This window comes from Xiphophorus hellerii, chromosome 20, assembly GCF_003331165.1.
Source record: "Xiphophorus hellerii strain 12219 chromosome 20, Xiphophorus_hellerii-4.1, whole genome shotgun sequence".
NCBI classification, from domain to species: domain Eukaryota; kingdom Metazoa; phylum Chordata; class Actinopteri; order Cyprinodontiformes; family Poeciliidae; genus Xiphophorus; species Xiphophorus hellerii.
This window is the reverse complement of record NC_045691.1, coordinates 32520628-32547939: the sequence shown is the minus strand read 5'-3', so window position 1 is coordinate 32547939 and position 27312 is coordinate 32520628. Positions and strand designations below refer to the sequence as shown.

At 39.6% G+C, this 27312-nt stretch overlaps 2 protein-coding genes and 1 pseudogene across 3 annotated transcripts; 2 read left to right on the top strand and 1 right to left on the bottom strand.

The window, feature by feature from the left end:
* The first annotated feature begins 862 nt into the window (after positions 1–862).
* On the top strand, positions 863–4415 carry LOC116710322 (glucagon family neuropeptides-like). Its single transcript, XM_032549308.1, has 6 exons — positions 863–1032; positions 1273–1384; positions 3644–3748; positions 3934–4038; positions 4131–4256; positions 4345–4415. Exons 1-6 carry the CDS (start codon positions 903–905, stop codon positions 4349–4351), a joined length of 585 nt encoding a protein of 194 aa, XP_032405199.1. The 5' UTR covers positions 863–902; the 3' UTR covers positions 4352–4415.
* A 2576-nt stretch (positions 4416–6991) lies between these two features.
* On the top strand, positions 6992–17196 carry LOC116710321 (CDK5 regulatory subunit-associated protein 1-like). 2 transcript variants are annotated; one of them, XM_032549306.1, is made up of 13 exons: positions 6992–7446; positions 7530–7633; positions 8459–8493; positions 9495–9595; positions 9666–9879; positions 9965–10085; positions 10689–10919; positions 11077–11174; positions 11662–11717; positions 13064–13194; positions 13268–13414; positions 14209–14349; positions 16476–17196. In XM_032549306.1, the coding sequence occupies exons 1-13, from the start codon at positions 7176–7178 to the stop codon at positions 16569–16571; spliced, it is 1746 nt and encodes a 581-aa protein (XP_032405197.1). In that variant the 5' UTR covers positions 6992–7175; the 3' UTR covers positions 16572–17196. The 2 variants fall into 2 exon arrangements, with proteins under 2 accessions (XP_032405197.1, XP_032405196.1); XM_032549305.1 differs by having other exon boundaries at positions 6993–7446; positions 13265–13414.
* LOC116710438 (bactericidal permeability-increasing protein-like) overlaps positions 16152–27312 on the bottom strand; it is a 31242-nt pseudogene continuing 20081 nt past the window's right edge.

Below are 27312 nucleotides of genomic sequence, written 5' to 3'. Positions count from 1 at the left end.
CATGATGTATCTTCCAGGCAAGGATCAAAAAGTCAATAAATCAGTGCGCTAAAAAAATGCGGTCTGCCAGACATGTGGGGTTCGCCAGGAATGCCTGTCGCGCGTCGGCGGACATGACGTATATTTTGGGTGCTAAAAATGTTCAAAACTTTTGTTTTAATGTTACAAGTTTACCATAATCTTCAGATTTAGAAATTTATTTTAAAATGATTTTAATTTATAATTTTTTAATGATTTAATTTTAATAAAATATTCTATTTCCCAAAGTCACTGGGAGCCACAACAGAAGGATGAAAGAGCCACACGTGGCTCCGGAGCCATTGGTTGCCGACCCCTGCTCTAGAAGAAAGTTTGTCTCCTCAGCAACAGGAATCAACCAGATACAGACTCTGTCCTGCTGGACATTTTTGATCTTACTTTTTATTTCCAGGCAGTTGTTATAATGCATAACTGTGGCAACAAGGTATTGTTTTTGCAGCTGGAAGCAGCTTATTAGCATATTAAAAATTCTAATAATACCTGAACTCTGACCCCAACTCACAGATGAGTTGAAATAGAGGCTATGTGGATTTACTTTGTGTTGCAGGCCAGGAACATCAGATGAAATGTACATGAAATGAAATGAAATTGATTAACCAGAACATTATTGTTTATTTCACTTTGTTCACAATCCATCTTTTTTTTTCCCCCCATACATTCTGTCTTTTACTGATTAATGGTTATTCAAAACCATAATACACTGCGGCACTGAAGTGCTACTCAATTATGGTCATGCCCAAAAGGAAAAAAAAATCCAACCCAGAGAGTTGATGTTGACGGCGGGGCTCAGTGAGGGAGAGTGGTAGTGATGATGTGAGCTGTGGGTGTGACTGAGCCCCAGGTTCAGTATAAACTGACCATGGATGCAGAGGGGGGCAAACAGCAGTGTTCCTGTCTCTTTTGTCCTGTTTTTCCCGGCAGGGACGGACGATGAGAGTGGAAGGCACCGAGTAGTGGCTCAGCAGGGACGCTCTCGATCTGCTTTAAAACTAGGTAACTCTCAACACACACACACACACACACACACACGCTACACATGAGTCTAACATGAACTGTTCCATTGTGTGTTCCCTTTATGCGTCTGAGGATACACATCTCCATGCCTCAACTTAGTTTTTTTTGTAGATTTTTTTTTTCAGTTGTGTGGTGACGCTGATGCTGGGAAACTGTGATTTCAGCGTTTTTTTCTTTTTTTTCTAATGTAATTTCTACTCCTGTCATTTATTCTGGTAGTTCAGTGTTCTCCAGGACTTACTGCGGTGATGGAGAAAGCTGCTGTGCTGCTGCTGCTCTTCTGCTGCCTGGTTATGTCTTTGTCAGGCTCCCCGCTCTACCCGTCCATCAGGTACGTCTCAACATTCAGAACTTGTTAAATGCTGTTTTTATAGAGCAATTTAAGGATCATTTGAAAGTTTTGGAAATCCCTCCCCACTGTTCGAGTCAGGTGTTTCTGTAGAAACTAAAAAACAGAATTTCATCAATAATATTTTGTATTTGGTTTTAATCAATGTTCTACAGTTGAAATAAGGATAGTGTAACAGCTAAAAGAAACTTAATAAGGTACAGTTCAAAAATGTTAAAGATGTATACACCTGAATTAAGCTCTAAAATTGTGTTTTACATTATTTTGCACATTTGAGTTCTTTTTAACTCAAAATTGTATTTATTTTTTTTTACAAAAAGATATTTTTGTAATTAAGGCAAACGTTTCTCAATATGTATCCACCTATCACTTATTGGCAATTGGGCAACAGGTTCAGGAGGTAAAGCCCAACATGTCTCTACCCAGCAACACTGTAGGTCATCCTGGACGGTTCCACAGTGTCACTATGCCAGAAAACGTAGGTCTCTGCAGCAGGCTCTTGCTCTGCCCTGTTGTTCTCCAGGATGCGCCTGTAAAACCCTCAAAGGTTCGATAGGAAGCTGACTTCAGCTGCTTGTAATCAAGCTCTCAGTACTTTCGAAAAGACCAGAGCTACAACTGCTTTTCTACAGAAGGCGCCTCAATCTGTTTATCCATCTACTGGTCTACTCTTCCATCACTCATGAAGAATAAGCTTGTCTGTCTGGAGCAAACACTGACCCTCACCAGTCTGGAGTGAGACATCCACCACGGTCATTGATGGGAGACACCAACAGAACCACATCCTCTCCAAAAAGCAACTGAGATCCGGAGATTCCCAAACCAAACACCCTCCTCTTCCAGACTGCTTTGGTATCGTTGTCTATGAAGCCCAAAGACTGGAAAGAGGCAGAGTGCAACACACAGATTTCATATCCCTAACAACCACAGTTGTGAGCTGTATATCTACCATATAAGCTCCTCCACCAGATGTCCCCATTTCACCCATTTTACTTGTTTGGGCGCCACCTGGTGGCGATAAATTGGTGGCTCTAATCCTTGCTTCACCAATAAATTAATGAAGGGCCACTAAAATAGTACAAATAAAAAAAAAATACATCTATTCTGACAAGGTGGCAATAAACATCTTCCCTGAACACTGTAGCTAAGTTTTAACACCTCGGGATTAATAGCGTTGCTCGCTAGCTGCAAACTTCCTCGCTAGCAAACTAGCTAAAGCTGGAAACAAACTTAAATTCTTGCTCCAACATAGAAACCTTGTCAACCGCAAAGTAGAGAATTTATATTTAATTTATTATTCGAATCAATAAAATATTTTTGGATTGAATTGAATTAATGTTTCTGTTTTTAGCTGGACACTGCATACAACAAATGAGAACAACAGCTGACTGAAGTATCTTCATTGATGTTTATTGAAACATTACTAATTCTAAACAATCTAATATCTCATTTGTTTGGGTCAATAAAACTCAAACAACAAAGATATCTATGAGGTGTCGTTTGTAAAGTTAGTTAAAAACTAATATAAGAAAAAAATGGGGAGCATTTTTTGAAAGTCATATTATGCCCATGTTATTTATTATTTTTTAAGTGTCACAACTTCAAAATAAATACCTACCTCTGAGCTAACTGTTCAGCCTGAAGTTAAATATTTAGCGTGCCAACTATTTAGTTTGAAGCTAAATATTTAGTTTGTAAAATTACGGTGCTAATAAAATATTTAGTTTGAACTGTGATACTTAAACATGAAAATATGATTTTCTTTCTTTTACTGCAGGAAAAGTAGCACAATTTATTGCTCCAAACTTTGACTGTGTAACTTTACAAGCGGCACCCCATAGATATCCAGCAGTTTTCAACCAGGTAAAAAAAAAAAAAAACGATAAAACAGACAAATCTACATTCATGCCTAATGCAAATGTTGTTTTGAACTTTTCACCACTTACTTTGCCTGTCATGTCTTTGTCCTCTGCTCCTGTTATGCAAAGAAGGGTCAAGATGTCTGAATTAGTCACTGTAGTTACATTGTTCCACTAGCGCATCTTAATCATGTTGTCCAGCGCTCAGGCAGCAGAACATGTCATTTGACAAGGACAAGAGCATTTTGTAAACCCCAAGCACGGTTTAGCATCTAACATGAAAATTAGATTTAATAACTCCTAAGTGCGGCTTACAGCTGAGGAAGGGCGTGTTTGGAATTCGGTATTGGACATTCAGGAAGAATATGGTGATGTCTGACAGGTTTGGCCAAAGGGACACGTCCATCCTCATGACGTCTTCCCTGAAGAATCCGGCAGAGCAGCAGGACGAAGACAGGATCTCTCTGAGGGATGGAGAGGAGCTGCGGTGCGTATGGCTGTTGTTTGGCCAGATTGGGTGAAGACTAAGAAAATGTGTCTGTGAGGAAAATCTCTAATTGTGGGCAAATCAAACCAAAGTTACTTACACTAATGCATTTGTAAAGTAAAGCTACGAAAATCATTGTCCGTTAAAGCAAACTGATGTCAGCTTCCCCCTTCTCTGATCTTTAGCTCTGAACGTCACGCTGATGCCATCTTTACCAACAGTTACAGGAAGGTCTTGGGCCAGATCTCTGCCAGGAAGTTCCTTCAGACTATCATGGGCAAACGGCTCGGGTAGGCAGGGGCGTCTGTGCGCAGAGTGTGTTAGTCACTGCAGAGCTTCATTGTCAAACTCCTATTGTGGCCATCACTGTGCTCCTTTGCAGAGATGAAAGTGAGAGCTACATGAAACGTCAGTCAGACATCTATGAGGGGACGTTTAAAGAAGATCTCACATCCATCCAGAGCGATCAAAGGTACAGAGGAGGGCGGGGGAACGTCATGAGGCCCAGGTGAAGAAATACCTCAGGCTTTAAGATCTAAATCCTCCCTCAGTGATATTTTGTTGTTGAAACTAACTTAAATACTGATTCTCTACAGAAGTTGAGGATTAACTGAAGAGTGGGAGCCATCACTGATTGGGTTCTTTTGCTTTATCTAATGTATTCTATACAAATAAAGTTAGTAATATTGTCTTTTGTTAGTTGTTATTAAGAATTACATTATTAATAATTATTATTATTAAAAACTGTGAAGACAACCTATGTTTGGTGTCATTCCTGGGGAGAACGGGATCATTCCAACGAGCAGATTTGATTTACATCGGCTTGCTAAAATATTCATTCCTCTTGTCTTCTTTTATTTCATTGTAAAAACAAACTTTAAACATTCTTGTTTCCTATCACATAGGATAGGTAAAGTGGAAACGAAATTATATATGGATTTCAAAATCTTTGCAAATAAAAATTTTAACGGGTCGTATGAACAAATTTATCTCCTTTTGCTCTGAAACTGTGAACTCAAGTCCAGGTTAACCAATTGGAAGTAAGCAATGGCCACCAGGGTATAAGAGGTTTGTTAGAAAACATAACTGAAGACAACATGAAGACCAAGGAACACATCACACACATCAGGGTTAAAGGGGCAGTATTATGTATTTTACAGTGGCATTTTATTGTAAAGTGAAATAACAAGGTTACTTTCGATTGTTATAAAAATGCTATAATTATCAAAAATGGCTTAAAAGAAATTTGACTTTGTAACATAACGCCTTAAAATTGAGCCTCTGTCTCTTTAAGAAACTCCTGCTTTTTCTGAAACTCCACCTTCAGGAAGTCATCACAACATGGCTCCTCTATTAACCCTTGAACAACGTTTTTACCAGTGTTGCTCTGAGAAGTAGATCCTATAATGAGCTCAGCAGATGCTCACTTAATGGCTGCTGGCTGGTCTGCAGGATCTTAGAAACTGTAACTCTGAGGAGGAGCTGTGCCTTGAAGGCAGAGCTAGATCCACCCAAGGATTTTGCACAGTTAAATGGTTGCCACAGGAGATTAAAGGATTTCTTTAAAGCTTTCTGATGTCTACAGAGGGCTGTGTAGCTTATGAAGCGATTAGTCGAAGCTTTGAACATATCAGAGCATTCTTCAATTGATAAACTGCAAACCTTCCTATGCATTACTGTTTACCTAAGGCCAGGAAATGAGAGCATTAGTCAGAGAAGTAGCCAAAATGTCTACAGTAAATTTTGCAGGAGCCGCAGAGACTCTTGGTTCAGGTGGGGCAATCTGTTGATAAATATTGGTGGTGTTCTCCACAATTCTTTTTTGAAGAGTGGCCAGAAGGAATCCATGTTTCCAGTTTATCACAAGCCATGCAGAGAATACTACAGATATGTGAGAAAAATAGAGACCAACCTTTTGGTTGACATGACTGTGTGTTACTCTTTTCAGCATGCTGCTTGGTAGCTTTCTTGTTTGACCGTAATTAGTTTAACCCATTTTTTGTTACAAAACCGAACCCAGACTGCCAGGTCAAACCCTTAATCCAGTCCAGTTGGAGTAAATGGACCCTCAGCTGGTTTTGTTCATGTTTGACTCATATGGTAGGAAAATAAAGGTCAATAAAAACTCTGCAGTAACAAATCTGTTCCCTCTTCCAGGGTTGCAAGAACAAGATTAGATCATTCTGTTCTTGCAGATTTTGTTTTTGACACTTTGTGTGGGCAAACATTCTTTTCTTTTGGGATGTTAGTAACTTTTATATCAAGGGTCTTTCCAAGAATTCTGTACCTAAGGTATCACCCACAGGATCCCCCCCTCTGAAATATGAAGGTTGTCAGCTGCAGTGGGAGAATTCTGTATTTAAGTTCTTGCAAAGTACGGTGTGTCCAAACCAGGTAGAACTACCCTTGTTCTTGCAGAACAACGAGCTAAATTCTCTATTCTTGTTGAGTATTGGCTGTGGGGTCATTTGAATTCAGCAGTTTTAAAGACATAGTTGATAAAAGTATGACCATAATATTGAGGCAGCACCCTTACGATTCTTACAGATGAAACAACTGTCCAGTACAAAAACACTGTCAAAAAGCACTTATTCCGACAGGTTATAAAAGCAGAAATATGACCAAAAATGACAGGAACCGTAATGCATTTAAATAAATAAATTGTGTAGCTGTATAAGTATAGTGCAATTGCAAAACTTCAGAACCCTTTTCCGGGTATGTGAAATTAATCTAAATAAAACACAGCCTCAGTTAAATTCCCTCTCAAGTTGTCAGGAACCTTGTTAGGTGGGACATTTTAGAGACGGACTACAAATATAGACGTACTGCAGCTGGGTTCAGCACGCAGGATGCAAGAGGATTCTCCGTCTTCCGCTATTTCATCGTCACAGGTTGTTGTTACAAAACCTAAAACACTCCAAACCAGTTGGAATTTTGTCCTCCCATTCTTCAGAAAATTTCCCAAATTTGATAACGTTTGTAAAAATACGCGTTAAGCCGACCAATTTCCTCTTGCTTACCAATAACAATAGTTGTCATCTGTTTTGTACTCTTGTAGGTGAATATAGGCTGATTCAAACGCAAAAATCCTTTATCAACATTCTGCTTGTACCTTAAGTTGTAGAGTTTGCGCCCCACTTTCACAATGGCCACCTTTATTATCTTACGATGGCATTTTATAATTTAGACTGTTGAATAGTTTTGTGACACCGATTATTTGGAACAGGAAGTGATTCCTCTTGCTGTGGAAACATCTTCGGCTGCACGTTACGTCGGGAGCTTAAATGACATTTACTCAACTTGCTACACCCCTTTATTTTTGTAACTTAAGACATAGGAGTTAAAGAAATTGCGGATATTAGTCCTACGTCTTGCTAAATAAACTAAAACCTCTGAATTTTATTACACAGGAAGCTCTTAAACAAGCATGAGGACTGTAAAGCCTCTTCTTTGCGTCTCCAAACACTTGGCTCCTCTCAGGTGGCTCTCCAAACCCAGAAACTGTTCAAATGCAGCCAGAGCCAGCTCAGGAGAGAAGAAGACAGGTGTCTCCGACAGCTTCAGGAGGCAGGTAGCTTCCGGTCCGCGTTTTCAGGACTTTATTAAATCTCCTCCAGTGACTCTGGCTGTAAATTGCGCACACACCGACGAACATTATCTTTCTGAGGACTTGGGGCTGCTGGGGGACGCAAGGAAAGGTTGGTGGCACGACTGACAGCTTCCGCCAGCTTTCCATTCAGTGGTTTTGGAGTGTGTGTAATGATGGTTTACCTCATTTCAGTGTATTTTGAAACTTATGGATGTCAGATGAATGTAAATGACACAGAAATAGCCTGGTCCATACTGCAGAAGAAAGGCTATCAACGGACAGCTGATTTGAAACAGGTATTTATTATTAAGTTCTAAGTCTTTCCACGAAACAAACTTCCAGAAGCATAGCTAGATCATGATAGTCAGGAAGTTTCTGACCATTTCCTGGTCAGAAATGGTTAAAGGAGGTGTCTGTTTAAGCAAAGCTTCATCCCACATGTGCACAGTTTGGCACATAAAGCATGTTATACATTGTTCCAGCAGAGGAAAAAAAACCCTGAAATCTTAGTCATTTGCTTTTTTCTTTTAAAATCAACTTTACCATTCATCCTTCACATGGTTCTGAGGTTTCCTTATTACTTTGACCAAACAGCATGAGTTTATATAGAAGGAAGATATTTCTTTCATTTCCTAAAAAGTAAAATTCTTTTTAGATACAAGGTTCGTTTTAAACAGTAGCAAATCAATATCATCAACAACTTGACTGTCGTTGGATAAATGACTCAAACCCAGACATCAGCAGGTGTCGGTCATGCAGTCTGGACCAATCAAAATGCAGGACAAAAAGGTTAAAATACGTTGTAGTGGGACAGCTGATCACCCTGATGTTAGTACTAATAGTTTTTGCTAGCTTTTCTCAGTGACGTTGCTAACTAGCTACACATGGCAATAACAATGTTATATGAAAATAGGACAATTTATCAATCTTCCTTTAGAGCATTGAGACTCTAAAGGAACACGTTTTCAGAAATGGTTGTGCCTGTGTGTGTGTGGGCGTGTGTGTGTGTGTGTGAGGCAAATGCGAGACTTAAAATTAATGTCAGAGTGGAGATAGAATACAATGTTTTTTTTCACTTTTTAACCCACGGTTTAGTTAAGTGTTGTTTTTTCCTCTTCTAGGCAGATGTGGTCCTCTTGGTGACCTGCTCTATCAGGTGAGCTCCTTCAGGTACATATAGTGGACCCCCTGGTATTTGCAGGAGTCATGGACCACAGCCGCCCACAAATTGCTAAAATCCGCAAATACTTGAGACCACTAAAAACACCCATTTTAATTGTTTTAATAACATAAAACTCATGTTAAGTCGTCTACAATAAGTCACAAGTATTGACCAGTGGCCATGTTCAAAAGGAATACAATAGAAACTAATGCAGACTGAAGTGGCTGGAGGCAGGAGATGAGCAAGAATAACAATTGTTTTGTAGAAAGAAGTCAAAATACAATACAATTTAACAAAACTATTAATAACAAGCTGGCATAATGTCAATATGTAAACCCTAGTCCTATTGAATTCAGTGTTTCAGTTAATCCTTTTAATCATCAAAATGTCTTTTTAGTTCACCTTGTTTTCTGTTCAGTGGTTTGAGTTGTTTCCTTGTTTGCGTTAGCAGTGGAGGGATGAAGCAAGTTCTTTCAGTGAATGTTCGGTTCTGGGTACAATCCAGGAATCCAATCCAGTTTTCTTAATCGGCCAAAAGAAAACTAACCAACAGGTTTCATTTTAACACCAAATTTACCTCAATATGGATTAGTCTGTATGGTGGAAACCGCCTTAGCTCTGCCACAGAAGCTAACATCAGCAGTCTTATCTTTGTACATCCAATTGGGGTTAAGGGAAATAAATGGCATTCCTTGATTGGCTGCTTTGCAAATGCCCAGAAATAGAGCGTCAACTAGCATTACGTCAAGGCATTTCAGCTTCCTTAGCTGTATTTTCTTTACATTGTTTTAGATAAACTCAACGAACAAAAATGCAAACAGGCAAATTTTCCACCAGTAATTTGAAGTTGCTCTCCACAAAAACTTCTGCAATCCCTGAATCACGAAGTTGGGGGTCCACTGTACTCTATTTTGAAAAGCTCCTTATTTGTTCCCATTGTACAAATATACGACTTTGTGGTCAGATTAACAGAAGCGACAAAACTCTTTCTCTAGAGAAAAGGCCGAACAAACCATTTGGAACAGACTCCAACAACTGACAGCCATGAAGAAGAAACGATTAAAGACCAACTCGCCAGTGAAAATAGGCATTTTAGGTAACGTAACGTACACATCTGTTTGGCTCTCAGATGTTGCAGTAGTATTCAGACAGCTGTGTTTGTCCAGGCTGCATGGCTGAGAGGCTGAAGACTGAGCTGTTGGAGCGGGAGAAGCTGGTGGACGTCCTGGCCGGCCCCGACGCCTACAGAGACCTTCCTCGACTTCTAGCCGCCGCCACCGCCGGAGGTCAGCAGGCGAGCAACGTGCTGCTGTCTCTAGAGGAGACCTACGCAGACATCATGCCCGTCCAGCATGCCAGTCAGGGCCGCAGTGCTTTTGTGTACGTTGCTTCTCTGTTTTGTCAGAACTGATCACCCGGATCAGTTCTTAACGTTTTTTTTTTCTTCCTGTTTTGTTGCTGGCAGCTCCATCATGCGAGGCTGTGACAACATGTGCAGTTACTGCATTGTTCCCTTCACCAGAGGTAGAGAGAGGAGCCGTCCCGTCAGCTCCATCCTGGAAGAGGTTCGGATGCTCTCTGAACAGGTAAATCACGACCCATCACCCAAATCAACCAGCCCTTCTCAGTCCTCTTCTAATGCTCCTGCTGTTGGAGTCGTCCTCCTCCACTCCATTGCCGCTTGTCCCTCACTTCACACGCAACTTCCTTCACCACAAGCCCCCACAAATATGCAACCTGTATCAGAGTGTCCGCGCATCCTTAAAAAGTATGTGATTTCCAGCCGCATAGTGTCATTTTATAGCAGAATCAAGTAACTGTGTTACCTTTAGTCGTTCTAAAAATGCTATATGTATCAAATATGACAAAATAAATTTTACTTCCTGATTTAACACTTTGAAATTGGGCGTCTGTCTCTTGAAAAACACCTGCTCTTTCTGAAACCCTCCTTCAAGAAGTCATAACAAAATGGCTCCTTTATGAACCATTTTCATAGAGGACCATTTTCCTGACAAATATAATGTTGTGGGGACCCACTGCTCCTTGTGGGGCCCACAGCCAAGGGAAATGCTGTTTTTGGGTTACTTTTAGGACTAAGGTGTGAATTAAGTTTGGGTTAGGGTTAGTCAATGGAAAGTTACTGCAAAGATAGCGAGACAAACTTGTGTGTACGTGTGTGTATGTGCCAGGGTGTGAAGGAGGTGACTCTGCTGGGTCAGAATGTGAACAGCTACAGGGACACGTCAGAGGTTCAGTTCTGCGGCTCGGAGCGGACCAAGCTGAGCCGTGGCTTCAGCACCGTCTACCGAGCCAAACAGGGAGGCCTGCGCTTCTCCGACCTGCTCGACCTCGTGTCGCGCATTGACCCCGACATGAGGATAAGGTTCACTTCCCCTCACCCCAAGGATTTTCCTGATGAGGTACGCCCCGCACGCGAGGTTCTCACTGCTTGGAAATATGTTCCTGTTGATTTCTTGTCAAACACAAAGATTCCACTAGAGAAAATAATACAGTTCTGTTGAGCTGTTGCTGTTTAACCCCGGATGGTGAGTTCTGGTGTATGATGGGTTCCTCCAGGTTCTGCAGCTGATTGCTGAGCGACAGAACGTTTGTAAGCAGATCCACCTTCCGGCTCAGAGCGGGAGCAACCAGGTCCTGAAGGCCATGCGCCGGGGGTAGGAAATCACTGCTGCCATTTTGTAGGCCTGTCACAATAGGCAAAAAATCAGTTAATTGCATGATAAATTGAAACTAACTCAATAATTCGATTTGTATGATTTATCATTTCTCTTTAAAAAAATTTTTTTTTTTTTTTTTACCAAAAACGGAATGACAAAAGTCCTTTGTCTCAACTAGCCCTGTTTTTGAAGGACAATGTTGTTTACAAATAATATATAATTCATTTTAATTGTTGTTTCTGTCATTATGTTTAATGTTCATTAGAATTTGAGAATATGTTCTTGCATTATTTTGCCATTATCATTATATAACTCAAAATGATCTCAAATCAACAATATCATCGTTTATCGTGATAACTCCTGGGACAATGTATCGTCTGTCAGAATTTATTATGATGGCAGGCGTAGCCATTTTAAAATGACAGCTGAAGGATTTTGTTTTATGAAATCTTTTTATATTGGACTCTCTACTTTTTCTGTCCAGTTACACGAGAGAGGCCTACCTTGATCTGGTGGACAATATAAAGCAAATCATCCCAGGTAAGCAACTAGAACCACTTTGATTTATCTTCTGTCACTTTGTATTACTAAATGAGATGTTTATCTTATGGGAATCTGGCAATAACTGTACAGAAATTCCATTTATAAACCAGTTTGATGTGTTTGGGGTCATTGTCCTGCTGGAAGTCTCAAACAGTTACCTTCAAGCCAACCATTAAAAATGTTAAATTATTATGAAATTTATTCTGATGATGACTGCATACTAACATCTGACCTGTGCTTTATGTTGCTTTACATAAATAGGACTCTGTTGTTCTCACAACAAAAATGTTGAATTGCAGTTAAAGTTGTGTAATTCGTTCCGACGCCTTCGCTGCAGGAGGCCGACCTGCAGGAGGCTCCCCATCGGGGAGCGTCGTTTACTGCTGACTCAGCCAATGAGAAGGCAAGAGACGTCAGCGTTTCTGCACTTTTAGAAAACGAATGAAAAGAAAAAGAAATGCTAGAGTGAAATACAGACTGCGCTGCTGTAGCCCTCACACTTCTACAACCGAGAAACGACAGCCTCCAGCTTTCAGCTGGACAGAAGCTGCTGCTTCAAAGGAGTTTAAAGATGTTTTATGGTCTGACATTCAAATCAAAGTGCACAAGGAATTACACAGGTGTTGTTTTTGTTTTTTTTTATTTGTAAAAATAACAAAAACGATAGTTTCACTAAACGCAAACTAATAATCATAAGCATTAGTTCTGATAACGCCAAGGCGCTCCACACTAACACGGTTTTGAGTTTAAGCTGATGCTAAAGCGTTAACTTAAATTCAAATGATGTCTGCTCTAGAAAGACTCGAGCACCAACGTAATTTTGACATTATAGTTGACATGTTCTATAATGTCCTTAGAAATAAAGTTATTGGGGGGGAAACAGAACTGCTGTGTAAACAGCCTTCACTCTTCAAAAGAAGAGCAGGAACATTAACGTCTAACCTCTTGAAAACTTCTTCATGTCAATAAACGAAACGTCAGTTGTTTACAAAACAGCCAAGTAAATGAATGTTTTAGTAGTTTTCAGGAACGGTTAACTTTGGGGAAGCTAGGTGTGCAAAATGTTAGCAAAAGTGCTTAGTTAAAAATTAGCTCTGCTATTAGCACATTAGGGGAAGTGTGCCCAACATATTTTCCTTCAAAGTTAAGGAAGGAAAATAACTTCAAGCTGTTTTTGAGGACAGTAAGCTGATGTACTATTGTGTTAAAAACAATCATGAGTTCCTCAGAAATCACATGGAACCTTTAATCAGCATTGTGGCATTGGCTTCATAGTTTTTTGTTTTTTTTAATAAGTTTCTGTAAAATCCAATTGACTGGTGATCTACATTCTTGTGCGTCAGACGTGAGTCTCAGCAGCGACTTCATCTCAGGCTTCTGTGGTGAAACGGACGACGACCATCAGCAAACTCTCTCCCTGATCAGAGAGGTGGGCTTCAACGTGGGCTTCCTGTTTGCTTACAGCATGCGAAAGGTAACCTCCTGCTGAACCGCTGCAGTGTCGTGCTTTGCAGTATTTACTCTTTCGTCCCGCTCTCTTTCAGAAGACGCACGCCTTCCATCGGCTGCAGGATGATGTCGCGCCGCAGGTGAAGCAGCGCCGGCTAGAGGAGTGCATCAGCGTTTTCAGAGAGGAAGCAGAGAGAGTGAACGCTGCTGTCGTTGGCAGCACGCAGCTGGTGCTGGTGGAGGGAGTGAGTACTTCACTGACCGCATGAAAAAAGCAAAAACTTTTTACGTATCTGATCAGGATGAAACTCAGTCGCCTTGATCATCTATTTTTGATTCCCCACCCTGTTTAACACCCCTTGACATTTTTCATTTTTTTGTCAGTAAAATCCAAATCTTTGTTGCATTTTATATGTATTTTAGAAAATGAAGGCTCAATAAAATGTATGTCACACTTTTAATATTATTTGTAAAAACAGGGTTGTTTTAATTCCACTTTGCAATTATTATATTGGGTTGGTCTATCACGTAACAACAAGATTAAAATACCTTCCTAAAATAATGGCCTAAATTATTTTTTGCCAAATGTGATTTTTTTTTCTGTAACATGTTTTGGAAAGAAAGAGGGAGAGAGGTTTTCTTTTTTTTTGCTTTGCCAAAATCAGTTTTGGCAAAGAATGACTTAGGTCATTGTTTTAGGAAGGTGACGATATTCAGTTTGTGGTTGGATCGTGATAAAATCTGAGAAACTACAATCACATTGGATATGTGGATTTAAAACTGAAGGGTTCACATTAAGATGAACCCGAAAACAGGACGGTTTCTATTTTATGACTGAAAATGGCTTTGGGATACTTCCTCAGTTGAGCTAAATTCACAGATGGGGAAATGTGATCTGGATTATCTCTTTCAGAAAAAATATATTGACATTTCTAATATGCCTCATTGTGTGCAACAGCAAAAGTCGTGTATCTGTGCAGGGTTACTTTAACCTGTTACCAGGCAACGCCGCTCAACTCTGCTTTTCATTTTTATTAAGGAAAGTAAAAGGTCTGCCGAGGATCTGTGTGGGAGAACTGATGGGAACATGAAAGTGATTTTCCCCAAAGAAGATGTTGCCGTTCAGGCTTCTGCGTCCAACACCGCACCGATCCGTGGGGGAGGCTATGTCCTGGTGAAGGTAGGATGGGTTAGCTTTCATCCCCACATATAACTGGAATCTGTTCAGAAACTCAACACAGTTTCATTTAGGTTTAAAGTACAACCCAGCTTATTTAGCAAAAGATTTTAGAAGACATAGTTTTGCACAATTTTCTCTGGGGTGTTAAACTACAGTTTCCCAGGGTGCTGTGGTGGCGCAGGGGTTAAGCACAACCCACAAATGTTGGGTTGTCCTCGACGCGACCGTCACATGTTCGATTCCTGGCCTGGTGACCTTTGCCGCATGTCTTCCCCCTTCTCTCATTTTCCTGTCAATTCACTATCAAATAAAGGCCACTAGAGCCAATAAAACCTTAAAAAAACAACAACTACAGTTTCCTTTGTGACGAGTCTGTAGTAGAGAACGAGAAGCAAATTGATAATTCCATGGTAAAACCTTGAGGTCCAAACCTTTTGTCAATTAAGACCACATGCATTATCAACTGGAATGAACATATACTGTATACTGACAGGTTTCAGAGAAACTGGCCACTGAAGGGTGTATTGTTGTCAGGACACTCTTGTAAAAAAAGATCTTTGATCTCTAGGAGTTTTATCATGATTAAATAAAGGTAGAAAGAAAAGAAAAAAAATCATGCAAAATGATATCAACAGAGCATTGATCCCATCTACTGCACGCTCTGAATCCACCACGTTGCAGCATTCCTGCCCTTATTCACACCCACATAGTGATGAACACACCGCTGATGGACACACACCCAACTTGGTTAGAAGCAAAACAGACATTGACCAGCTAGCGTGAGACTTGCCAATGGAAAGGTCTCACCACGTTATGGAGGGCATTATCCATGAACAGGCCCCAATAGGGTTTGGTTCCCCTTTGCTACCAAAATAACCCTGAGCTGTTGAGGCGTTACACATGGATTCTTCTAAGCCTCTGAAGTTGACCTGTACTATCTGGTGCCAAGACATCGGCAGCGACATTTTAAGTCAGCGGTCACAAACTGTATTCCTCGAGGGCCAGAGTCCTGCAACTTGTAGATGTCTCCCTTGTCCTACACTCTTGAAGTCAATGGAGAAAATGCCTCACTTTCATGAGATCCATCTCTATACTACAGTGCGCTGCCAATATCAGAGCCAGGTGTGCTGAAGCATAGAGGCATCTGAAAGTTTCAGGACTTCGGCCCTTGGGGCCTGGAGTTTAAGTCTTGTAAATTGTGAGGAAGGTTCTCCATGGATTGGACTTGTTTGTCCAGCACATCCCAGAGACATTCGATTGGTATGGTCAGAATGTAGAGGTCAAGTCAACACCTCCAAGTCTTGGCTGCCTTCATCAAACCATTGAAGCATTTTTTCTTTGTGGTATAGAGCATTATTCTGCTGGAAGCCACAGCCAATAGGGAACAATTTCTACACTGATTGATCTGCAGCTGTGCAGCTCAAACTGAAGTATTTGTGTTGGAACTAGCTTTATCCTTTTCAGTAATTTGGCCTACATTAGTTTATCAGATTGGACCAAACTGGCTAGCCTTCATTCCCAATTTTATCTATAAGCTTTGGACTGTTATGGTAGATGTGACCACTTCAACATTTTACAATAACTGCAGTATTAGAGATGCTGTAAGGGTAGCCTTTAAAATGAGTAAAACTCGCTCAAATTCTTGATTCCTGATCCCAACACACAAACTTTGAAGAGAAAATGTTCATTTGCTGTCTAATACATCCCACCTACTAACTTAGGGGACAATCAGTGTTACTCATTGTATCTGTCAGTGGTCATAATAAAGTGCTCCCACAATAAAAAAAACAAAACATTTCAAGTTAAGATGACAAACATTTATTAGAACCAATTTAATCAATTCTGCATTGAACATAACAAGAGATACAATGATTACAAGTTTTTTGTCAGTAGTTTGACATCTTAGTTTTTACAGTAAGAAAAAATCCCTGAAATGTAGAATTAAATGCTTGAATGTCATTTTCCTATTGAAATGTACAATTAAAAAACAACAATTTGAGTGGAAGTATTTGCTACACCTTCTACATTTTCATTCTGGTCCATGTTGCATCTGTACAGCTGGATAATCTGACATGTCAGTAGTTTGGTTTCTGCTACATTCAGTCTGACGTCTTCTGTCTGTGTAGATCCTGTCAGCCGGCTCCCAGAGCCTGAGGGGCCGGGCCCTCAGTCACAGCTCCCTGATATCAACACCGACCCCCAGCTGTGATGGATACAAGTGATGCTATAAACCACTATTCAATGTTCAACTTTATACGCTTTTATCGTCAAGAATAGTTGTATTTATTTGACTAAAATCCAGTTATTTATTATGATAAATAATCGTTTAACTATTGCCTGTGTCTGGTTTCTATTTTTTCCCCCCTCAATGAATTTGATTGATTCTTTGCAGTGTCAGCGTAAGGCTCCAGTCCTCAAGGGCCAGTGTCCTGCAACTTTTAGATGTGCCTCTGCTGCACCACAGCTGAACAGAATAATTAGGTCATTAAGGCTCTGGAGAACTGATCTACACAAGGAGGAGGTCATTAAGTCATTTCATTCCAGTATTTTGTACCTGTGGCACATCTAAAAACTGCAGGACAGCGGCCCTCGAGGACTGGAGTTTGACACCTGTGCTGTAAGGAGATTCTGCAGGAGAACTGTTCAGATCAGCACATTCACAGAATCATTTCACTAAGATGGAAACTTTCAAACAGAATTTAGCTAAAGTCATCAGCTGAAATGTGCTGCAGTCTGCTTTGGAAGGAGTGAACTGTTCCTGAAAAGGAATAATAGAGGGCACCAGTTCCACAAACATCTCATTACAGTTTTTAAGAGAGAGAGAGAAAAAAAAAAAAAAAAATCAAGCAAATGTAGAAAAACAACTCCAAAATGAAAATGATTTTGACAACGGTATAAAAAAGGGAAAAAAACAGTGTATTCTACTTGTCTTTGGTTCTTTGCAGTTCAATCCGTGAAGTTAACATCTGTCCCGATCAGCATGTAATCCTGCAAATAAAACAGAAAAAAAGGTTTATCAGAAATCAATGGGTTTTAACAGTTTTATGTAGAATCTGATTCTGATCTCTGCAAAAGTCAAAACAGAAAATATCACGTCTCTAACCTTCATTATTTGAAGCTGGGGGTTCACAAGGTTCATTTTTCCAAGTGCAGGAAGCGGGTAACCCTTATCGAGTTGAACTGTAAAAGAAAAATCAAGTTGGGTACAAAACAAATCACAAACCTTTCATCCTGAAGACAGTTATTCATATAAATACAACCACTGAGTTCTGACATGTATGGAAATCCTTATTTCCATACATGTCAATTCATTAAAAACCAAGTTTCCTACTTTCTGAGACGAGTTAACTAGTTTAGCAACAGCGCTAACATTAAAGACAAACTTGCTAGCAAGCTGAGCTAACCCTGAGGCAGTCAATGTTACCAAAACATAATGTTTGACAGAAAAAAATAGAATGTCTTTTCACTGACATTTTATGTTGATCACAAACCAGTTCTTACTTCTTAACATCCAGAACAAACGGACAGAAAATAGTAAAAAAGTAATTACTTTAGCTGAGTAAACATATTTTAGAAGCCATTTTGATTTTTTTTTGTACTTAGCTGTTAAACTTAATACAAAGGCATACTAATTATGATTGCTTTTACAGATTTATACATTTTCTACTAGGCAGTGGTAACACATGTTAACACCTTCACGTGTTAATACAGGTTTGAATGAAGACTATAGCAATACTACAAAAGTATTTAAAGGTCCACTATTTCACATGTCTCTGTCCTTCCATTTGGGTAACTACTGCTTCTAGATAGATACACTTTATTTTCAAAAGAACATTAAACACTGGAACTGATAAACAAAATAAACAAAACAACCAAAAATAAAAATAAAATGGATTCTCAGTCTCCATTAATAAAAAACTCACTTGAAAAAAAACTAAACAACATAAAGCCAAAGTGGAAATAAATACTACATTCAACCAAAAGAGGGCAGATTATGAAGTCTGTATATCATGTTGCCCTTCAGTAATAATTAGATTTAAATAGAGAAAATTCACACATCCACTACCTGATGCAATAGTTCACACTACATGATTTTTTGCTGCGATTTTTCCCCTTACAACAATCTTAGAAAGTTGGTCTTTCTAAGATTGTGTGGTGTGTTACGGTAGATCGTCGTTGCCGCTCCGATCCAAATCAGGGGTTTTCCCCACTGGGAGCTTAACGCAGCCTGTTGAATGTGACAGGTAGCCAATCAGAAAGCGCGGATTCTCCTCCGCGCTTTCTGAGGGGAAATTACGTCGGGGAATCCCAAACAGCTGACACGGCGCAACCCGAAGTCCAGCGGACATTAGAGATGATATGTGGAAACAACATTAATGTTTATTCAACATTTTGTGCAAAGAATATAGAAATGACAAGGAGAGGAGTTGGAGCGAAATTTCTACCGCAGTTGATAAACCCGGTAACTTTTCAGCTGTTCTTCGTTAACGTGACGTAAATAGGTTCTAATGATTTTCATTCAGTCAGGACTGACACTAGCCACATGCATTGCAGGTAGATTGTAGTAAAGTATTAATTAATGCCTGGTTTTAAAATTAGTTAACTGAACTTGTAGCCATTATTTTGTGCCCATTGTTGGACACCACACGGCAGGAACGAACCTGATCGAACAGTTATACCTAGGATTTCTGTCGGGTAATGTTTGGTCTGTCAGGTTTTGAAAATGGGCCGACAATCGGCCGACAGCTCTAAGATCGTGTGGTGTGCGCTGGGCTTTACACTAAGGAAATGAGGAAGGGAGGAGTCAGTGGAGAGCACCGGAGTTGAGCCTTTTTTCATTCAGTGTCATTAACAGAAAGAGAAAAAGGCCGGAAGAGACGATAATACCGATAATTAAAATGACGTCGATAGTTTTAATTTATCATACGATTAATTGATTTATCGTTTATCGCGACAGGTCTACTTACCATTAACTATGGGTATCACTATCACTTTGAGGACCATTCGGAGCACACTGTCAAGGACGCCGACCTGTAATCCAAAAGCAGACTTTTAGCTTGACTTTGACTAGAGGGTCCTTACAGAGACTCATCAGGAAATGGAGATCTTACCTGAAACTGTCCCACATAGCTGGTTCCTACAGACAGTTTCATCCTACATAAGTAGAACAAAGTTAGAACTGATTGAACATCCACTCAGAGACCTTAAAGGAGCATTTCCTGGCATCTTTGAGCAACTCACTGGTTGAGAGTGAGGCGTCCGGCAATGTTCAGTCCTCTGACGTACACGTCGGCGCTCACGCTGCTTTCCTACCGAGGAAACATCAGAAATATTTACGTTTTTTTTTCTCCTTCCATTCAGTGATTTTTCATCTTGTAGTGTGACGTACCAAGTTCAGGACGAAAAGAGGGGAAAGTGTGCGTTGGGTTGGATGGCGTATGCTGTCATCGTGGCAGTGGCCACAGCGGTTGCATTTTTGGGCTGGAAAGTGATGGGTGGGACTGTTCTTAGCCCTCAGCAACAGCTTCATCATCAGACCTGGATACTGCTTTGCAATCTGACAAAACAGAAGCAGATCCACGTTGCAGTGCATGCCATCGACGATTTGCGTTCCTCAATAAATCCTTGAAATGTTCCTCACCTGTGGGATGAAGACTCCGAACGTTTTGGTGTTGAGTCGGAATGGAGAGCCTTTGGGAACCTGTTTGGGACGGAGCAAGGAATGTTGTTTACACAAGTGGGATTTTGTGGGCTCGGAGGACAGTGAACAGTGGCGCACCATGTCGTCTGTGATGTACAGGCTGAGGACTCCAGCTTTGTTGTACACGAAACCTGCAGAGTTGGCGGTGAAGGCAGACAGGGCCATGTACAACATGTTTGTTGTTCTGGGGTGGAAGGGAAAAGGCTACAGGGGTGAACGGAGGCTCCTGGTGCTTCCCAATGTTGTAGAACTGACCCTATAAATAGAAATAAAAAATAAGTGATCTTGAATTTTTTTAAAAAGTGTATAATTAAGGCTTTAAAAATGCCCCGTCGTTCACAATTCTTTACCTTCAAGTTCAGATCAAGAGACGATTGTGAAATAACCGGAGATGACACCATGGAATATTCAATCTCTGCGTATTTGTCCACCTTGGCCAGCACTGTGACAAGACAGAGATGTTAACGAACATTCTGGAACAGAAGCATATATCTTCATTAAGGGCAAAAGGAAATGCTTTACCGTTGAGTGTTTGCAGCTTAGGGTTTAAACCGGTAAACTGTCTTGTCCACCAGAGGGCAGATCTGCAACAGGAAAGAAGAGGAATAATGATTCTCAATTCTTCCTGAACCAAAAAGCTTTTGAAAATCAATTTCTACAGAACTATGAGCAATAAATTGCTAAGAATGTTTGGTTTATGAATGAATGGTTGATTGTTATTAATATAGGGTACAATTAATAAAATAAAATGTAACTTTATTCAAAAGTCAAAAATTTTGACTTAAAACTATTTTTTGTAACTAAATCTTCACACATTCCTGTAGTGAAAATGTTTTGTGGGAAACCTTTTAGCTGCTTTGCTTTTCATGTTCAAGTTTTCTAATTGTTGACCTGGAAGTTCCCCGGCTCCTGTCCTTCGATTCCAACTGAACTGGTCCGTTTTTATTAGAAGAAAAACCTTGAAATGATGTGTAATCGGCACAGAAAGCCAATTGATGTGGAAGCAATATGATGGTAATGGGAGTGGAATGGAGGATCTGCCCTCAAAACTCAGTTAAAGACAAAAAGAGCTATTTTACTGCTAGATGAGTCCAAACAAAATGGATCAACTCTGATTAAGGTAACCTGGTCAACGTTGGTTGTTAAGCGTTTATTTTAACTCGACATGTAAATCTCGCCAGACTACAACCTCAAACTACAATGATCTGAATAGGATTTATGGTGATAGAACAAAAGTAGTGCATAAATGTGAAGTTGTAGAAAAATATTGATTGCTTAAACTTTCTTTTAAAAAAAAAATTAATCTTTTTAATCCAACTCAAAATATTGCGATCCTTTTGTTGCTCTGTGACATAAGCTGCCATCTGAACCTTTGAAACTTTGGGTTTGAGTTTAAGGGGAATGAATATTGCCTCTATGAATTCAGAAAGTGATGGTAGATATGAGCGTCTTGGCTGCTTCGGCCTCACCTGTTTCTGCAGAGCGTTCCGTAGAGCCTTGTTTATGAACTTGCTGAAGAGATTGTAGAGCCAGCTGAAACAGACAACCACAGCACTTGTTAAGAGTTCTGCAGCGTTAGTTTGGCAGTAATGTTCCCTCACGGTTTTCCTCTTTACCTGGCTCCACCATGGAAACTTGACTTTGGCACTGGCCACATTGGCTACGCAGTTGGTACTGCTGACCACCGGCCGACCCGTCGCGTCACTTTTCACCACGACACTCGTGCTGATGGTGAGTCCATTGACATTCACGTCAAAAGAGCCGCTGTCCTTTCTGTTTGGGAGAGATCCACAGAGGGGTCAGCGCTGGAGGAAGGGGCTTCATTTCATGTCTGAGACGGTCTTACTCACATTATTCTGAGGTACTTGACCCTCCAGTTTCCATTCAGATTCATTGAAGGCGTCTCCAATGGTCAGCCTGACCACGGTCCCCGGCACCAGAGCCACCCGCAGACCTCGGCAACCCACGTTCACCAACCGTATGCTGGAACAGACGGTTTCAGGACAGTTGGTCTCAGTTTTTCACAAAATGTAGAGTGGTTGTGAAGAATGCCTTACTTTGTGAGACTGTACTGGACTTTGCCAATGGGAGACACTCTTTCTGAGCCAGAAAAATCTGGAATTTGGATAGATTTAGTTTTCTCCTGCATGGCGGCGATGCCCAGTTGTTTCCCTGGAAACAGAAGAAAAATTGATGGTTGTGATAAAGAAACAAGGGAGAAGTCTTATCAACATTAGGACGCTTTGGCTGTAAAGCTTACCATATTGGAGGCCTTTATCGGTCAGCCTGACCGTCACGCCCGGGTTGACGCTCAGGGTGGTGGAGGCAACCGCCAGCCAGGACCAGCAACAAGGACAGAGCCGACAATGACTTCTGGGAAACCACAGGAAGAGCATTTCCTATATGAAACTAATGTTTGGTTGATGTTGCCACATCCTGAAAGAAGTGTGTTTGCTTATATATTTTCAAATTCACTTATATTTATCTATGCTCTCTTGGAAAAAAAAGCAGTGGAGAAAAAGTTAAAGCTTTTGTTTTAACATAAACTGGATTTATCATGACAAAAATAAATAAAAATCTTATCATGACAAGACATTTGTCACAAAACATGATAGACAATAAATCCTCTCCCCCTTTTGTGAAGGATATTCATTAAATAAAATCCAGCCTGCCCTTGCTTAGAGGAGCGGATACAACATAATTACTTAGTTTCACAGACAAACAGCTGCACTGAATTCAGAACTTTACTGAAATACATGCATTTTATAACTTACAAACCATCATAAACTGCAAGTAAATAAAACTGCAGTGTTCTCAATATGGTTGGCATTCTTGTATTTGAAAGAAATGCCTGTTTTCCCACTGGACAGAACCACATGACCGTCGTTAAGTCAGCCTGAGGACTCAGTGTTATTAATTAGGCTGCGAGTCGTTCTTGATTCACTTCAAATGAAGAATGTTTGAATCAGAGCAGAAAAACGTCCCTGGCTGGATGTTTTAGGACAGAGTGTGTTGAGACGCAGACAGAAGCCGGTCCAAGTGACCCGGTTCCACCAGAGACCTCAGACCCAACGGTCAGTTAAAGTCCTTCTGCTTCAGCTCGCCCAGAACCAAACAACTGGATCATTACCAGCTATGATGAGAAAGTCATCAATTTTTGTTTTTTTACAGTTAAATTCTAGTTTATCTAAAACATCTGGATGCAAACATTTGTCATATGAATTGGGCAAGAAATAGAGAGAAGAACTAATTGTGGTTTTAGTATGTTAGCTTAAAATCTTGACCCTTGAGCCCTTCATGCTAAGCTAATAGGACAGTCTAAGTGTTGCTGCTGACATGTTGAATGTGTTTTTTTTTTATTGTTTACATTATTAAGAGGCAATATGGATTTATTTATTTCTGGTACTGGAACTATAAAGAAAGTGTTTGGATTTATTTCAATACATTATATTAAGTTGTAATTTTCTCTAATTTTCTCTAACGTTTGTTTCAGAAGATTGTCATGGGTGCACACATTTAGGAAATATATCTACATTTCCTCCTGAGATGCAAAATATAGGTTGGGGGATAGGAGGACATTTTTTGATGCGACACCAGGAAGTTAAAGGAATCCAGCAGTGATAAAGGAATGGAACTTGGCTTTGGGGGAAAGCATCCAAAAATTTCTCCTTTTAAATAACTGAAAAATATGGTTTGTTTTAAATTATTTTTTCAGTGTCATTTTGTTCTGTAGTTATGATTTGCTGACTGAACCTAGGTTTATTTATGTATTTATTTACTGTTGTTTCTTGTAGGTGGTCCTGTTATCTGCATGTTCACTGTTAGTCAGTGATGTTTTGTTATCCTTAGTTGTTTTTTAAAGTTGAACTCATTTTGTAATTTTTCTAATTATTTGCTCTTAGGTAAATTTTGTCAGCTACATTTAGAAAATTAAACAAAGGTATATTTATTTTATACATATTTATCTTTCTGTCTTATTGCTTGGTCCTTGAAATGGGATGAAAAAACTTTCTAATTCTATAAGCTGCATTATAATTAACCACATCCTTCCTGTTTCTAGCATAGAAACAAATAAAGTGGCAATAATTCAATGTAAAGTTGAATCTTGTCATCTATACATACTTTACCTATTGTTGCCAAAAAAAGGCTTAAAAAGCATCACTTTTTGAAAAAAATGTTTTTGAAAATTGCTCAAGTTTTTGGACTAAAAATGAAAATTTTTACACTCTGTCATCCAAATAAAAAAAACAAACGAGTCTTACCTGAAGCAGTGGGTCAGCAGCAGCAAATGATTCTTCCTTTCCCGACACTCTGACTGTTTACAAGCCTGACTGAGAGAGGAAGAGCAACACATGGCCTCTAATATACTCCCTGATGCAGGAAGTTGAACCTGCGGAGGGACCCGCCCACCGGCCTGAAGCAATCACGGGTTTTCTTTCTGGCTCATCTGAGTGCTGCTTAGGCAGGTCTGAAATCTGGGCATGTTTACACAAGTTAAATGTTTACATATTTCTCTCTCTCCATATAATTCACGTGTTTTATTCTTTGTTCCCATCTGCAGTTCCAGTAAATTAAAACATAATGGACTATAAAAGGTTCCTCTTTCTTCCCTGCCTGTTTAGTTCTGTTTGTTTGGTTTGGTGAACTGGATGACAGTAGAGGAACTAAAGACTGTGAACTTGCTTTGTGAAACTGCTCTCATGGTTTGAATGTGTGTGAAGTCGGCCTCTGTACATTCTTCAGCTCTATACACTTCAAACACATGTTCAAGGTTAGCAGTGCAAAAATGTGCCTGAATAAATATCAATATATTAAAGTATAATGAAGAAAATTGTGACCCTGGGATGATTTTTTTGAGGTTTTTACGTATATTTTTATAATGCTAAACAAGGAAATGATAGTGAAACAATTGACATTAAAATTACATTAAACAACCCCAAAGTGAACAAACACATATAATCCAAGAATAAATAATAAAATAATAGAAAGGCCTATCATGCTTTGCTAAAGGTATTGTGGAACAAGTAAAGAAAAATTCTGCATAAATCAGTGCCAACGTCTTTTTTACTTGAGATGAAGGACCTGGTAGAACATTGATGACCCATCATCAAACATTTTATTAATATTTTCAGTTGGAATATGATTATTTCAGTGATGTAGTTCAAACAGGACACCTAGTACACAAAGTGATACATTTCAAAAGTGTTTTTTATTATTATGAATTTTTTTTGCAGCTGGTGAAAACCCCAAATTTCTTAAAATATTAGCTATTAAAACCAATGAAAAAAAAAATGTGTGTGGTGTTTTTTATCACCATCCCCTCAAGGCTGCAGGCTGTTGCTATTTTTTCAGCCACATTTTTTTCATCCACTCAACTTTTCATCAATATACTGGAACAGAGAACTTTGTGAACAGGAAGCATCTAAACCTCAGTGGGCTTCTGTTGTTATGGAAACCGTCTGCTGGACAACTATCAAGTCAGCACAAATATGGTTTTGTGAAGAATCCGTAGCCACTAGTTGCTAAAGAAGCTAGCTGTTCATAGTGAAACATAATATTTGGGAAGTTCTGTCAATGGAAAACGTGACCAATAAAAAATATGGCTTTTATTTTTATCAGTTTAATTTTCTAATAAGCCTACATTTGGATTTTTTTATTACTTGTGATCTATAATCATTAAAAGCAAAAAGAAGAAGAAAACTCTTAAAATATGTCCCTCTCTGAGTTATGACTGTCTTCCTCTTTCTGAATAAGATTAGAGAAATAAATAAAAAATCTACTTTTTAATGATGTTATTAATCATTGATATGCTCCTGCATTTGGAGTCTTTTATTATGTTACGTTATTTTTGTGCTCACAGTCGGTTGGGAAACTCCATTTGAAACCAGCCCAACATCCTGGAACAAAACATTCTGCTGCTCCGGCCGCATTCCTAACGCATCCATCGTCACCATCATCATCATCGCTGAGACTTTTATTGTCTCTTCTGCATCAGCTGTTGCCAAGAGCGAATGTGTTTTGGACTTTCCTTTAATGCTCATGTTGTAGCAGATTTAGAAGAATGAGCTAAAAAATCTCAGCAAAATTATAAGATTGAAGTTTTAGGAGGTCAAAGATCAAGTTGACCTCCTAAGAGCTACAAGCATGTTATATTTCAAACTGGACATTATAAGGAAGTAACAGACTTTTTGTTGCACCCGTTTTCCCCCCCAGTTTTGTTAATCAAGCACATCGCAGCCCGTTCTCTTTTGTTTTAGTCTACTGTACATATGGATTTGTTTTCTGCTTTATTATGCTTTCATTTTCATGAGCAGCAGCTGAAAAAAAACAATAAAAAAAACACTATTGCACAAGTGGCAAGTGTTTCCAGTAACAGCAGGCAACCAGAGATTTACAACTTCCTGGGTTCCTCGTGACCTGCAGGATCAGAACCTGCTCTGCTGGGAGCCGAGGAATCCTGCATGAAGTCAGAAAGCGTTGAGTTACAGGCCATGTCTCAGTCAAAGCCTCATCCAGGTTTTGGAAATTACTGCCGAGATAATGACAAAACTGAAGAAATCCTGGATTTCCTAATCTGTGGTACAACACATTGCGAAATGCAGAATGTCTGCACAAGCAGCGAAGGTCAGCAATGTACCATTGTTTTTTGTTTTTTCCCCCAAAACACAAAGAAAACTAACTACACTCTGACCTTCTGCAAATGATTTCGAAAACAAATACGTATGAGCTGCTAACAGTGCCAAGAGGGAAGGACATCTTAGAGTTGGACATTTCTCGTCTGACCTGAATTCACTGAAAGGTTTCCATCTTTTTCCAGTTATGAATAATTTCTCCTGGTAAATGATTGGCTGGGGAACGAATGTTGGGGCCCGATTATGTCCTTTCACAGACCAATGGGCACCAACTTATTTAACATTTGAGAATTGGGCTCACCCCCTGATTTTGAAAACTTTTACAAGTAATTTCTATTTGCTAAATGCTACAATAGTGAAAGATAATATATTAGGGATTTATTTTGATAATTCTAGTTGTCCTAAGATAAGTTTAGTTTAACTTCAATTGCGTTTCCGTTGACTTTGAAATTGTGCAAATTGGAATAACGGAAATAAATTTGCTTAATGGGAAACGCGGCAATTTCCAAAACAAAACAAATAGTCTGGGCCTCCATTCTTAAGCTGCTATCCCCGAGACCCGACCCCAGATAAGCGGAAGAAATTGGATGGATGGATGGAAAACAGAATACGTTTTTCGATAAAACTTCT